The sequence below is a fragment of the Labeo rohita genome, chromosome 6, assembly GCF_022985175.1.
Source record: "Labeo rohita strain BAU-BD-2019 chromosome 6, IGBB_LRoh.1.0, whole genome shotgun sequence".
Classification (NCBI taxonomy): Eukaryota; Metazoa; Chordata; class Actinopteri; order Cypriniformes; family Cyprinidae; genus Labeo; species Labeo rohita.
Genome location: NC_066874.1, coordinates 7,076,013 through 7,090,352, shown reverse-complemented (window position 1 = coordinate 7,090,352; position 14,340 = coordinate 7,076,013). Strand labels below are relative to the sequence as shown.

Below are 14,340 nucleotides of genomic sequence, written 5' to 3'. Positions count from 1 at the left end.
ATGGATTACATTCACACCGATGAAGTAGGCATTAGTATGTTTGTAGACAACACACGTAGAAAAGTGAATAAGAGAGGTGTAAAAAGTATTAAGAATTTATACTGAAGTGAAAGTATGGCTGCATTGCGATTATTTTCCTCATACTTCACATTAAAGTAGCTTATACTGTGCAAAATAACTTGTTTAACCACAGTTTTCTTATTGTTATGCTTTATGTTAGGCTCAAACCTAATCACTAGACATGCAATGACGTTTATGACGTAAATAAAACTGTTTTGGTCAAAAAAAACTCAAGGACAAATATGATGACAACATTGAAGTAGATTTTATTGGTTGTTTTTAATAAAGGTTTAACCCAGTAAACATCACAGGAATGTGATTCTGACATTAAGAATCATCATAATTTTATATCAGGATGATTATTGAAATACTGTATGAGCTCAAATAAAATAGTACTTAAGTATAGTAAGGAAACACATTTCCTCAAGTACACATCTGGAAAATGCAGGCCTACACTTTTGTTGATAGTACTGCTTAACTTAGATGTTTTGAAAACAGAACATTGCACGCAGGCCTACTTTGATTTACTTACAAATATAGTGAGGTACATTTTAAAATTTACAATTGTACAACTTCATACAACATTTCTGCAGAAAAAAGATATACACGATAGAAAATAATTCATTTTCTTAATATGTAAATATGATTTAAAAAACAATTTTACACTCACTGTTAAAATCAGCCTATGTACAAAGAATTGCTCTACCAATCTGTGTCTCCTGAATAACAAAACCTCCTCTTTGTGATTAGTCAAATGACCACCTTTTCTGTATGAAATAGCTGTTTCTTTTATATCCACCACTATATCTGATGTTTTGGTTACTCATTTGATGTCCAAGGTAGTTTAAACGGCAGCTGGAAGAGTTCAGGGCACTATTACTCTGGTTGATGTCCAGTACAGGGGCTCTGGCATGGCAACATGCTTTTGACACGTGGGACAGGTCTGCTTGGTCCACAGCCATTCCTCTATGCACTAAACCAGAGGAGCACAATATTCATTTACATTCAGCTGTTTTGTACAGTGCTTTCAACAACATATTCTAAAGCAGCTTTACAAAGGACGGTATATCAATACTCTGGTGAACAAGACACAGGGGACAATGGCAAGTGTGAAACTCCCTAAGATGGTTATGGAGAATGAGGAAGAAGTCTTAGGAGAAAACAAAGGCTTGGCAGCTAAAAAATGCAGAGTGGATGATAGCTCATCTGAAATGTGCTGGTTTCTGGGCCACTTGTATTTGGCGATATTTCATTACTAAAGTTGAATTTGATCATTTGTAATATTCTGGCAACTAGTTTCTGAAGTCTGAAGCTTTACCTCACTGTGGAAGCTGTGGGAACAGTGAAGTTCTCTGATAACTCCGCCTCCTTTGCGTAGGTCGTCATGGCAGATCAGACACAAACTGTCTGCATCACTCTACAAAACAAACACCACATTGTCAACCAACTCAGTTTTCGCCCACATCATCAACATTACAAAAATGCAATTCCATTTCAATTCAAATTTCAGTGAAATAACCACATAAACAAAGTGATAGTTCTCCCAAAAACAAAACAACAACATTGGAGCCTGTTGAATGTCATCTTTTTTTGGTGAGAAGAAAAATTGTATTTATTTATTTTTTGATTTTAGCCTATATCACCACGGGATAAAACAGAAAGAAGAAACTGTGTCTTGTTATCTCACAAATAAAACATATTTTCTCATCGTTCTGAAAAGTCAGAACTGCAAGTATGGAAGCCCGTTTCCGCCACTGAATAAAAAATTTAAAAAAGGCATTTGCGACTTTTTATTTCACAGTTTCTCAGAATTGTGTGACACAAACTCTTTTTCTCACTATTTTGAGAAAAAAAGTCAGAATTGCGCAGTGATGGGAAGTAACGAAGTACAAATACTTCGTTACTGTACTTAAGTAGATTTTTCTGGTATCAGTACTTTACTTCACTATTTATTTTTCTGACTACTTTTTACTTTTACTCCTTACATTTTTACACATATATCTGTCCTTTCTACTTCCTACATTTTCAAACCAGGCTCGTTACTTTAGTTTTAATCAGCATTTGGTGGATCACCATTTGATAACAAATCTGTAATAAATCATGGATCAGTAAGTCTTGACTGGCAACACGATTCAGCCCGTGTGTGCTCCGCATCTCCGACAGACGGTTTCTATCAGAGTAATCATGCAAGTGTCTCGAGAATTGAGTGGAAGGACCCGTGTGGACCATAGAGGCAAAAATACTGACTTGTTCAGGCCGTCAAGTGCAGGTCTGTAAACAGGATGCTAAGAATCGCTAGCAGTTTAATGCTTAACTAAGTAAACAAAGACAAAACTACAGCAGTAGTACTATAAACTGAACTAAACTAAATTACTGACCAAACAAAAAACAAACCAAAACATGGTTACTATGATAATGCAATAACAAGTTCAGTATTAGGATTTTTCTGTAAAGATATTGTTATGATGTAATCATTATTATACTAATTTTGACATTTAAGCAATTTAGAGAATATAGTTTTCTTAAATCTATAGTATTTAAGCCATTTTAAGATAAAACAACAACACCTGGTCATAATGTGATACTTTAAATTGAACCTAAATAAAATTGTTACTGCAAATAGAATATAATGAGGTGGTTGTTTTGCAACAAGGTGGAGACAGTTCTGCTCATAACAGTAAATGGCTGATGGGAAAAGTGACAGGTACAAGAAAATTAGTGAAAAAAGCAAACACACACAAAGTGAGAGGCAGAGAGATATCGTGATAAAGAGACTGAAAAGAGACTGATTTTTTTCCTTGCAATTGTGAGTTCATATCATGCAATTCTAAGAAAAAAAAAGACAGAATTGGACGTTTATATCTTACAATTCTGACTTAATTTCTCATAATTGCATGTTTTTAGCTCACAATTCTTACTTTCTAACACATAATTGAGAGTTTATATTACAATTCTGAGAAAAAAAGTCAAAATTGCGAATTTGTAACAAGCAGTTCTGAGGGAAAAAAAAGTCAGAATTGTGAGATAAAAGTCACAATATTTTTTTTTTATTCAGTGGCGGACATGGGCTTCACGCAATAAGCTCACATTTATGAGAAAAAAATCCAGAATTGTGAGATAAAAAGTTGCAATTACTTTCTTTTATTTCATGTTGGAAAAAATATCAACTTATATCTTACAATTCTGAGTTTTTATCTCATAAGTTTGAGAAAAAAGTCAGAATTGGAAGACAAAAGATACTGTGAGATAAAAAGGCATCCATACGATAGACTGTAAATGTGAATAAAAACTTATACTTAAAGTATGATTGCTTTGCCAATATTTTACTAATTACAACACTTAAATATCTAAAAAAAAAATCCAAACATACTTGCAAGAAAAAAAACTAAAAACTAGATTTAAGATTCTCAACAGCTTGTTTGCCGTTTTTAGCTTTGTTCATTTAGATTTTAGCTTTAGGATATAACATGTACTTCCACTAACAAAAGGTCAGATTTTTTTAGCCTTGCCAAAGCATGGTATCATAACATAAATGATTTTATCTTGTATTTGCTTATCTAAATTCCCTTGAGATTGCATAACCTTGGTAATCATTCACATCTTACACATTAAAAAGCAAAATCAGATCACACCAACCAGAGACATGACATTGCGGCTCCTAAACCGAGGTTTTCTCTCCAGAGGCTCGTGCACCTCAGGGATGGTTGGGATGGCATGTGGGTGTCTGTCACATGTGCTGCTGTTAGTGTGCGTTCCCTCCTCACTATTGGCAACATGGCTAAAGCGAGAACACGGCCTCGCCTCACCGCGCTGAGGCCAGTGGCTCAGATAAACCGGGCTAGGGCTCATGGTGGTAGCGTGCAAACGGTTCAGATGCATCGCATTCAGCTGAGCCTGAAACATATGCATGCATAAAATAAGGAAAGAGGCACATACAGTTTGTTTTCATTACAAATGAAGTTACAACAGCATAAAAGCAACAGTGAAAAGTTTAACTGAAATTTAAAACATTAAATAACATAAAAGCATATATTCTGAAAAAATGTCCGATAGAGATAGACTCCAATGTTGTTTTGTTCCCAACATTTTCCAAAATATATTTTTTTGTTCCACTTCTAGTAAATTTCACAAATGCTTACAAAGAAATAGCAAGTAATAGACTGAATTTAACACAAAAATTTGAAGCGAGTCTCCAATAATCTTGTTTTCTTATTTAATTTAGAACTTTGAAAAATGCTTACAGGTTTACAGCTTTGCAACTAAATCTGGCTCTGATTTTAATTAAACAGAATTTGATGATTAAGAATGACAGAATTTCCATTTTTGGGAAGCATATCCCCTTACTGGCAGCAGTAGCTGAGTTGCAGAAATGTAATTTTACATTATGTTTTAAATTATAATTTAATTAATTTAATTTTAAATTATATTTAAAAATGTTCCAACTTGATTTCCATTTTTGATGCAGACAAGCACAAATAGAAACACTATAGTCTGTATGTCTGACTCTATTTTAATCAGTTTTGTGCAAACACTGAAAGGTACTATTTCAGGACTAACTCCTCTTAAGAGTTTGGATTACGCAAAAGTGTCCTACACTGATCTTTCATATCACTAACCTGTAAATCAAAGTGAAAACTGAGATGCACATTTTGATTTTTCTGTAGAAATTGTGATATAATAATTTACAATTAGGATCCACTTGTAAGAGAACTGGGCCTTCATTACATTAGGGAAAATTGTGTTCATTTATGAACCACATTATGTTTTTCTTTTACTGAGGAATATTTTTAACAATTCAGTGATATTAAAATAATTCATTTTAGCTTCAGTCCTGTGAAAAAAAAGAATTAAAAATTCATTTAATTTATATATTCATGTAACTGAGTTGAGATGGTCTGAATACTTGCAAGTAAAAAAAAGTTTACAAACAGTGCCACTGCAACACCTTAAAAAGTGCTTTACATTAATATAAATACAACTTTTAACATACATAAACACTGTGAAAAGGTTTTTTAGAGTATGTTTTTTTTAATTTCATGTTTAATTAAATACATTACTTGCCGTTTCTTTGTACTTCATTGTGAAATTTACTAGCAATCTCAATATTTTTCAGTATGTAAGTACGAGACATAGTGATAGAATATAATCTACAGATTAAAAATAAAAACAACAAAGAAAAAATAAAACTGCAAAATTAACTAAGGAGGTAAGAGATTTAAATTGCTTTAACACAAGCCCTATTAAGCAAGCGTGCTTTGAGATACTATTTAAAAAGTGTTAACTGAATCAACTGCTCCTTGGCTGTCTGGAAGAGAAATCCACAGCTTGGCACCATAACGACTGGTGTGTTTCTGCTCCCATTTAAAAGTCTGTATGCCTTAGTACTCAAATGCACTTCTATAAGCTACACACACAAAACTTGCACTATGTACTAACCGGACATGGAAGTGAAGCTCTGCGACTGGCCAGTGATCGACTTGGAATTGGGACATCCCAACTGCTTTTCCTCTCAGCATCTGGTTCCTCTTCCTCTTGCTCTTCTTCTTCTTCCTCCTGCTCCTCCACATCTTCTTGCCCTTCATATCCTCCCTGAAATGTTGTAAAGATTTCATCTTCCTCTTCCTCGTTCTCCATGTTAAACAGCCGTAGCTGTCTCAAGTCTTTCAGATGAATACCTCAGAAAGAGAAACCGTGAGGAGCAGCGGCTTTGCGACTGGGTTCTGGACGGGCCTTGGATTGCTGATTAAGCCTCTGTAATTAGATCCCCTGGTTTTCTTATCCCATCTGTTTCCTCTGGAACTCTAAGCCTCATAGAGACGACACAGGGACTGATGCAAGCTCCTTTAACTCCTCAATAATCTGTTTAGAAGAGAGGTGGGGACTTGGAAGAGGAGGGAGGGGATTCTCAAAGTTCTCTGGAAGAATCTAGCTCCAGGTCTGTTCAGAATGTTCTAAATACTTTGGTTTTTGCATGTCGTGTACACTATAACAGCATTCATGAACAAAAATAAGCCAAAATGATATCCACGTCCAGACAAATAACAAATATGTTTCTTCACCGAGAGTGTGGTACAAAAAAAGTCACCAAAGAAACATATTTGGTTTTTGTCATTGGATAAGTGAGACATTGGAATTAAAAGACTTGTCTGTGGTTATTTTCAAATTTTAAAAAGCCAGGGGGAAAAAAACAGACATAAAACTAAAGCCCTAAGTTTATTTACCTTAAACACCCTACACAAACACACAAACCTGAGTGTGAAAGGCATCTGTGAACTGGATTATCATTTAAGTAGATACTATAAATGTTAAGCACCTTAGAGAGTGCATTCAAAGGGGCGTCTAAAATTAGACCCCACAGATACATGCAACCCACATGGACTGATAGCCAAACAGAGTGTCAACAATAGATGAAGTCATGACAGGACATTAGACGTTACTAAAATTGACTCATAGGACAGGTAATGCTATTATCTATTAAGCCACTTAGTCTTTGATTATATCAGTCTGCCCTTTCTGACCTTTTGTCAAATATCTAAGAGAAATCAGGAAATACGTTCTCAATAGTTTGATGTAACTATAAATTTTCAAGTAACATTATTTTGAGACATGTATCAAACAAGAACCTAACTAAATGTGGATTGCCTCTAGATGGCAGCATTGCACAAAACATTGTTTCCTCAGAGTTTAGGGACTGTCACAAAAGACCAGAAAAAGTATTAATACGTAAACATTAAAAACAACAAGGCTTCCATTAAAAAAACTAGAATGTGCAAGAAAAAGCATAAGAAAGATGCTACATTTGTGTGTAATGTCATCTATGGCAGATTTATGGGTAAAGTCTTTTTTAACAGCGTTTGATTGAGTCCAATAACCAGCTGGGTGAATTCATTGTTGAAAGCCCCCACAAAATCTGCACAGATGATGTTGAGGCATGTTTGGTAAGGGCCTGGGCGCTGCTGCTTGACCCAGTTCAGAAGCAGACTATAGGAGCTCATGGTCATGCTTTGTAATGACTGGCACGGATGAGAAATAACATACTTGGCATCCTCTGTTAGGTTCAGACCGGCAGCAAAAAACTGACCTGAAAACAAATACAGGGGCAATTATTTGGGGAAAATAGCTTTTAATTTCTAAAAGTATCTCATCCTAGAGCTTTTAAGCTACAACCAGCAAACTCAGGTCAGACCTTCAGGCTGTTCTGGCTTTGTATGTTATATCTGTATATCAAAAACGGATGATCAAAACTATGAAAAATCCCAGAGACTTTCACTGATGTTCACCAAGTTCATCACAGACCAGACTTTCACCTGTTTGTCTAAATCATACTAGTAACACACTAAAACATGTTAGCAACACATTAAATCATCCTAGAATAGATAGAACACATACGTCTGCAAGATGTCTGTTAAAGATCTCTTGATCTGGAAAGCATCTGCTGTGTACAAACATCTGACAGATGTTTGTAAGATGTACATTTTACATACATTCTAAGTCATAAACATCTTAAAGACATCTAATAGACGTCTACTTGACATCTGATAGGGAACGTCCTACAGACGTATTGCAGATGAGCAAACTACATAAAAACTATGTCTTCCAGATATAAATGCAGACGTCAAATAGACATCTCCGTGATGTATGTGTGCTATCAGGGTTAAATAATGCTTGAAACATGTTAGCAATATACTAAAACATGCTAGCAACATGCTAAATCATGCTAGCAAGATGCTAAAACATATTTGAAACACTTTATTGATTTCTCTTTCTCATTAAACTTCATGCATTTCAGACAAGGCTTTGTCAAGCCAACATCAAAGTTTGTCATCAAACTTTATCTACAGTATCTTGTTTTCTAATTATTACCAACCTGGTCTTCCTTCAGTTTTTCTCTCCTCCAGGTAGGATATGACATTGTTTGGATCTGAGGTGTCCGCCCACCAATATTCACACTGAGGCCACAATTCCTCATATCCAAACGCAGCTGAGTCATCATATGACAGAATCACCTGATAGTTGTGATTCCAACACTGCTGTAGTGAAGGTACGATCTGAAATAACAAATCAACATGTAAAAGAGAGATTACTGAGAAATAGGCTGCATCCAAATAAGGCTACTTCTATACTATATATAGTGCATGAAGTAATTTTTAAACCAAACAGTATGCAATTTTAGACACAGTTATGAAGTCTAATAAAAAATAAATAAATAATAAGAAAAAGATACTGTGGCCATGAATTAAGAATTTGTTTCATCGCTTAATGTAAATAATGGTCATGATTTTACTAAATTAAACCAAGGGCACAAATTTGTACATTGTAGCCACAATTTAACTAAAATATGTTAATGAATTAATAAAAGGTGCCCATGAATTACTAAGTTGTAGTAAGAAAATCTTAATTTGTGGTCACAGTAACTATTTTTTGTTCAGAATGTGCAGTGCTCTGTTCCATTCTAAATTTATTTGTTACATTTATATTTACATTTATGTTACATTTATATTTATGTTACATAAAAGATGCCACGCATGCATCAACATTCAAGGTATTTCATAAAAATGCAAAAGTTTTAAAATGAATGGAAATTACTTACATGATTTGGACACATTTTTTTGTCAAATGTGCTTAAGAGGAATTGAATCAGGTCTTTGTGTTGATCCAGGTTCATGCCATCAAATGCAGAAAGAGCAATAATGACCACTTCCTTGGAGTGCTGGTCTAACCAGTGAGCAACTTCTGTGAGCGCTTCCTTAAAATAACAAAGTCAAAGCAAACACAAGCAAAGTTATTCTCGACTTGGAATGAGGAATTGACATTCTTTTAAAATTACGATCAAGCATACCTTCACAGTCAGAAGAGAGTAGATCCCATGTGCAAAGTAGAAAACTTTATCAGGGTCTTTTATTTTATGAGCTATTCTTAAATCGAGAAACCGAATGCCTAAATCCAGCTGGTTAGTGATGCTATCTTCCTGGATAAAAAAGATAAAAATAAGCTATGCAAAATTATGTATATCATCAACACCTCTCCTTTTGTCAGAATTTACTGACATTTAAGTTGATTTAAACATACATGATTTTTGTTTTGTGTGTGTGTGCTTGTTCTTGCTACATTGTGGGGACCAAATGTCCCCACAAGGATAGTAAAACCTGAAATTTTTGACATGGTGGGGACCGCAATGTAAAAAAAATGATTAAAAATAGTAAATGATGTTTATCTGAAAATGTAACAATGCAAACATGTTAGGGGTAGGGGTAGGTTTAGGGTTAGGTGATAGACAATATCGTTTGGTCAGTATAAAAACTATAGAAGTTAATGGAAAGTCCCCACAGTTCACAAAAACAAACGTGTGTCTGTGTTAAACACAAATGGATGCAGAATGAATCACCATTTAAGGAAGCCAATGGCTACCAACTGTTTTTGAACATTCTTCAGAATATCTTCTTTTGTCTTTATCAGAAGAAAGAAACTCAAGCAGGTTTGGAATAACCAGAGGCTGAGTAAATGATGACAGAATTGATTTTAGTTAATCTGAATCCTTGATTCACTTTTGTCATATGTCACTATGTAATTAAACTATATAATGAAAGTGATTGAAGCTGTTAGTCACTGACGATAAGTAAATAAATTCATACAGCTTTAGAACAACATAATATCTCATCATCACCGTCTGTCATACCTGTGTTGTTGCCCATTTGATTATACAGGGCCGAACGATACAGGGAAAGAAAGTGTCTAACACTTGAACCACCCACGGTAAAGACTTCAGTACTGAGGACCGCTCATCTAAACAGTAACTCATGGTGTCATGACTTCCTGAAAAATGTAAACAGATGTCGAAATTGTTAAATAGTAGCAGTAAAAAGGTCATCAAATAATTGCAAAACAGAATAATCAGACGTAGCTGACCTACCGGGTATAGAGAGATTCCACAGCGGAATGTCCCAAAAACCCGAGGGCATCTCGGACATCCAGTCAGAACCGCTGGAGATGCATAATCTTTCTTCATCCTCCATTTGTTACGCTTTTAAATTATGAACAATTAACCTAAAACACTTGTGTTATTAACAGTACCAACATCCTCTACAGTACATCGCCCACTGAAACTAAAAATAACCATTGCTTCCGCGTTTTTCTTTGTCATGCGATGCCAGACAGAAACACCTTGTTAAATAACTTACAGAGGTGCATTGAGTGTTTGACGAGATCATTATAATGGTGAACTATACATTTGTTTGAGTTTATTAGATTTTCAATGATCATGTCAATCTCGTGACACTTTTCGTTTCTCGAAGCTGGATGACAACAATGTTAGGGACCGTCTAAATGTGTGTGTTTTTTTTTCGTTTAGTTAATAAGACCCAAAACACCACTGACTCACATTAAACATTTTTATTATTTATTTAAGAATTTTAATTTGTTTATTTCTTTAATACACTACCAGTCAAAAGTTTTTGTACAGTAAGATTTGTAATGCATTTTTAAAGAAGTCTCTTCTGCTCACCAAGCCTACATTTATTTGTACAGTACAGCAAAAACAGTAACATTTTTAAAATACGTTTACTACTAGTTTTCTATTTAAATATATGTTATATTTTAATTTATTCCTTTGATTTCAAAGCTGAATATTTAGCATCATTACTCCAGTCACATCATCCTGGAAAAAAATTACTCAACTGTTTTAAATATTGATAATAATTATAATAATACATTTTCTTGAACAGAAAATCAGCATATTAGAATGGTTTCTGTAGGATCATGTGACGATGAAGACTGGAGTAATGATGATGAAAATTTAGCTTTGATCACAGGAATGAATTACCTTTTAAAATATATTCAAATAGTTATTTTAAATAGTAAAAATAGTTCACAATATTACTGCTTATTCCACTGGGATCAAATAAATGCAGGCTTGGTGAGCAGAAGACAATTCTAAAAAAAAAAACATTAAAAATCTTTTGACTGGTAGTGTATGTTAAATGCTCAAGAAGACTTTTTGCTGTAACCTAAAAACTAAATTCTAAAAACTATGTACCATTGTAACCAAGGACGAATTAAACAAAATATTCTGAAACTTTCTTATTAAGGACTTTTCATATTGACTCATAAGATCTTCTCATGAACCACTGTCAGCATTGTTGAGCTTAATGATATCCTGAGCAAAGCTATTCACTCCAACAAAATCTCCAGCAATAATGTTGACACTTTCTTTGTCAGAGCCTGGGTGTTGCTCCTTCACCCAGTCAAGCAACAGAGGGTAGGCCAGCATGGTCTTCTCCTTTAAAGATTTTGTGAGGTACAGGAGCATGTCATTCCCATCAAAAGTCAAGTTGAGACCAGCAACAAACAATCCCTCTATTGACACATTAAGAGCACCAATTGTTTCAACCAATCAGACTTTTTTTAATTAATGTAAGATTATTTAAAGGGGTCATCGGATGCCCATTTTCCACAAGTTCATATGATTCTTTAGGGTCTTAATGAAAAGTCTCTAATATACTTTGATTAAAAATTCTAAATGGTTTTGTAAAACAACACCCTTTTTACCTTGTCAAAATAAGCTCTGCAAAAATCATCTCATTCTAAGGGGTTGTTCCTTTAAATGCAAATTAGCTCTGCTCACCCCGCCCCTCTCTTCTCTCTGTGGAGTGACGATCTTGTTTACTTTAGCCGCATTTAGCCGCGTTTAGCAGCTAAACTTCATAACTACCACGTTATAAGGCGATCGCAAAGATTCAGAAAAAAACGCTTATACTCGCTTCTGCTGTAAGTGAAGCTGGATCGTGAATGATTTGTGTGAACATAGACGGATATATGTAGATCGGGAGGTGCATTCCCTTCACAAACAAACATAATCTACTGCATCTTCAGCGGCTCAGATGTCGGGAGTAAATGACGAGCACTATGTTCATTAATACATCCAGCAACACAACACCTCAATCGCTCAATCGGAGATATTCTTGTCTAACTTACATCCCTGCTCTGGCATCGAAACAAGGAAAGTTACTGGACTGTGATAGCTGGTCTGAGGTAAGAGCTCATGTCAATCAACTATCGTGGGAGCGGCATCTGAGAACGGCTCGATTTGAAAAAGGGGATATTATTTTTACAGATAAATTAAAAACCACTGCATGGATTTTTATCATTATAGGGTAGATTTGTACATACACTGCCAACACACATTAATGTTCAAACAACATGAAAAAGTGAAGTTTGCATCCGATGACCCCTTTAAGCCAATGCGATTTTTAGCTCACCTGGTCTTCCTTTTTGTTTTTGGTCATTGAGGTATGAAATGACCTCCTTGGGGTCTGAATTATCAGCCCACCAGTACTCGATTCGAGGCCACAAAACAGGATCGTCCACTTTTCTGTTGTCATAAGAGAGGATGACCTGGTAGCCACTTTCCCAGCAGTCCTTGAGTGAGGGCTTCACATAAATTGGAAAAAATAATGGTTATTAAATCATTGCTTGAACCATTTGTATTATATGCTAAGGTTTCTGAATTACTTATTTCTTATTTTTTGAGATCACGGCTACGGATATGTACCACTTGTGGCTTCGGACAGAGTTTTGTTTTAAAGTGCTCTTTGAGGAAGTTGGTCAGTTCTGTGTGTTGATCGTCTGACATTTCTTTGAAATGTGAGAAAGCAAGGATGACAACCTCCTTAGTATGCTGTCCTAACCATTTCTCCAATTCTGTCATTCCCTCCTGTGGTGATTAAAAGTTATTAAGGTTAGCAGTCATTGCAGTATTTCCATTAAGCTGTTGAATGCAATTAATGTCAAAGAAAAACATTAAAATGAATCAGGGTAACAACCTTCACAGTCATTGTTGTGTACAGTCCATGATAGAAGAATAAATCACTAGATTCAGGCTTTCCAGCAACCCTCAGATCAAAGTATCGCATACCCGCATCAAGCTGCTCAGAGATGTTCTTTTCCTGAACAATCGTTTAAAAACATGAACATCATGAAAACATCACAGCATTTACTGTGAGACAAAGTAGTACTTTACCTGGGCAGTACCCCATTTTTTGACAATGGGCCTTAAGAAAGTGCTGAACATCTTGTCCAAAGCCTTTAGTTTTTCAGGTTCCAGTACTGAAGAATCCATATCTAAGCTGTATGCCATAGCATCATGACTCCCTAAAAGAAATATTCAAGTTGCTTTTTAACTCACATTGCATTCTATGTTCAGTTCACACTTGTTGTATGTGATGATATGCTAATATTATATAAGTTTGACGGACAGTCTGAAAAATTTGTATTTGATTTTAATATGTATACAGTGAATGCACTGTAAGCTGCTTTATAGAAACGTACATATAAATGCTAATGAATTAATCTGTTAGCAAAGATATGGTTAGTAATATCTGACAGCTTTGAATAATAGTCTAACAGCTGTTATTAATATTCACATTACTTACCTGGAATAGCAAGCTGGCTCAAGGGGATTTTTGTGAATTTCTCATTAAGATTAGACATCCAGTCAGCTAGACTTTCCGTTTCAGCCATTTTCTTGTTCTTGTCCTATTTTTCAGTGATACAAATGCCTAGGAGAAAAAGACGTTATGTGGTTCACAGCTGTCCAAGCAGACCATTTAGGTAAGTTTTATCATTTTATACCTATTTGTGTCCTCTTTATGTTTAATAAACACAGCATTCTGATTGCATTGTTTTTATATGCAGTTTAGACAACACCCTCTGGATGGGTCATTATGAATCGCTCATCCATATTCAATAGGTTCCTCCCAAGTTCTTTCAGTTCCTCTAGATTTTACAGCTTGTGTATGGAAATATCTTATGCATCTTAAAAAGAGAGGTCAACAAAATTCACCTTGGCATAACATCGCCCAGTTTTTGGCAAATACGGCAAATACAAAAACTTTGAGAATTTCCACAAAAAAGATGTTTTCTTTTGAAAGAAATATATTATTTTACTCAGTGAAGATGCATAAATAATGGCTATTGATCAGTCTAAACTCCTTCAAGGATCCTCTAAAGTCCACAAACATATTATGCAGCACAACTGTTTTCAATTTTAATAAGAGTAAGAAAAGTTTCTTGAGCACCAATCAGCATATCAGTTTCCTGTCTGAACGGCTGCATCCGAAAACTGGAAAATGCTGCCTTTGAAGGACACGTTTCAAGGTAGGAAGGCATCAAGGCATGTTCAAACCCAGTGTTAGCTTCACTTCCTGCCTCCTGAGATACCTTCATCTGGTCGATTTCTGAAGGCAGCATAGATGATATCCCACAATTCTGAAGTATTCGCTTAGT

General features: G+C 35.1%; 3 protein-coding genes across 4 annotated transcripts; all 3 read right to left on the bottom strand.

Moving 5' to 3' along the window:
* Positions 1-306: 306 nt before the first annotated feature.
* Positions 307-5,701, bottom strand: si:ch211-207l14.1 (E3 ubiquitin-protein ligase TTC3). The gene is made up of 4 exons (XM_051113189.1): positions 5,497-5,701; positions 3,697-3,954; positions 1,379-1,477; positions 307-1,033 (listed from the first exon to the last, which is right to left on the bottom strand). The coding sequence occupies exons 1-4, from the start codon at positions 5,692-5,694 to the stop codon at positions 926-928; spliced, it is 663 nt and encodes a 220-aa protein (XP_050969146.1). The 5' UTR covers positions 5,695-5,701; the 3' UTR covers positions 307-925.
* Positions 5,702-6,857: 1,156 nt separating this feature from the next.
* Positions 6,858-10,362, bottom strand: zgc:112023 (PI-PLC X domain-containing protein 1). Its single transcript, XM_051113185.1, has 6 exons — positions 9,971-10,362; positions 9,737-9,873; positions 8,900-9,028; positions 8,651-8,806; positions 7,928-8,108; positions 6,858-7,141 (listed from the first exon to the last, which is right to left on the bottom strand). Exons 1-6 carry the CDS (start codon positions 10,071-10,073, stop codon positions 6,876-6,878), a joined length of 972 nt encoding a protein of 323 aa, XP_050969142.1. The 5' UTR covers positions 10,074-10,362; the 3' UTR covers positions 6,858-6,875.
* Positions 10,363-10,402: 40 nt separating this feature from the next.
* Positions 10,403-13,722, bottom strand: LOC127167263 (PI-PLC X domain-containing protein 1-like). 2 transcript variants are annotated; one of them, XM_051113187.1, is made up of 7 exons: positions 13,687-13,722; positions 13,488-13,613; positions 13,076-13,206; positions 12,879-13,001; positions 12,608-12,769; positions 12,315-12,486; positions 10,403-11,412 (listed from the first exon to the last, which is right to left on the bottom strand). In XM_051113187.1, the coding sequence occupies exons 2-7, from the start codon at positions 13,573-13,575 to the stop codon at positions 11,174-11,176; spliced, it is 915 nt and encodes a 304-aa protein (XP_050969144.1). In that variant the 5' UTR covers positions 13,576-13,613; positions 13,687-13,722; the 3' UTR covers positions 10,403-11,173. The 2 variants fall into 2 exon arrangements, with proteins under 2 accessions (XP_050969144.1, XP_050969143.1); XM_051113186.1 differs by having other exon boundaries at positions 10,407-11,412; positions 13,488-13,715.
* Positions 13,723-14,340: the final 618 nt, after the last annotated feature.

Excerpts from the sequence above, each read along its gene's own strand:
- si:ch211-207l14.1 (XM_051113189.1), bottom strand. The coding sequence starts at position 5,694 with ATGGAGAACGAGGAAGAGGAAGATGAAATCTTTACAACATTTCAGGGA. Across the intron at positions 3,955-5,496 it reads GAGCTTCACTTCCATGTCCG|GCTCAGCTGAATGCGATGCA; the intron begins GTTAGTACATAG and ends CATATGTTTCAG. Across the intron at positions 1,478-3,696 it reads GCCGCAATGTCATGTCTCTG|AGTGATGCAGACAGTTTGTG; the intron begins GTTGGTGTGATC and ends TTTGTTTTGTAG.
- LOC127167263 (XM_051113187.1), bottom strand. The coding sequence starts at position 13,575 with ATGGCTGAAACGGAAAGTCTAGCTGACTGGATGTCTAATCTTAATGAG. Across the intron at positions 12,770-12,878 it reads ACACAACAATGACTGTGAAG|GAGGGAATGACAGAATTGGA; the intron begins GTTGTTACCCTG and ends TAATCACCACAG. Across the intron at positions 12,487-12,607 it reads TCTGTCCGAAGCCACAAGTG|CCCTCACTCAAGGACTGCTG; the intron begins GTACATATCCGT and ends ATTTATGTGAAG.
- zgc:112023 (XM_051113185.1), bottom strand. The coding sequence starts at position 10,073 with ATGGAGGATGAAGAAAGATTATGCATCTCCAGCGGTTCTGACTGGATG. Across the intron at positions 9,874-9,970 it reads GTGGAATCTCTCTATACCCG|GAAGTCATGACACCATGAGT; the intron begins GTAGGTCAGCTA and ends TACATTTTTCAG. Across the intron at positions 8,109-8,650 it reads AAAAAATGTGTCCAAATCAT|ATCGTACCTTCACTACAGCA; the intron begins GTAAGTAATTTC and ends TTGTTATTTCAG.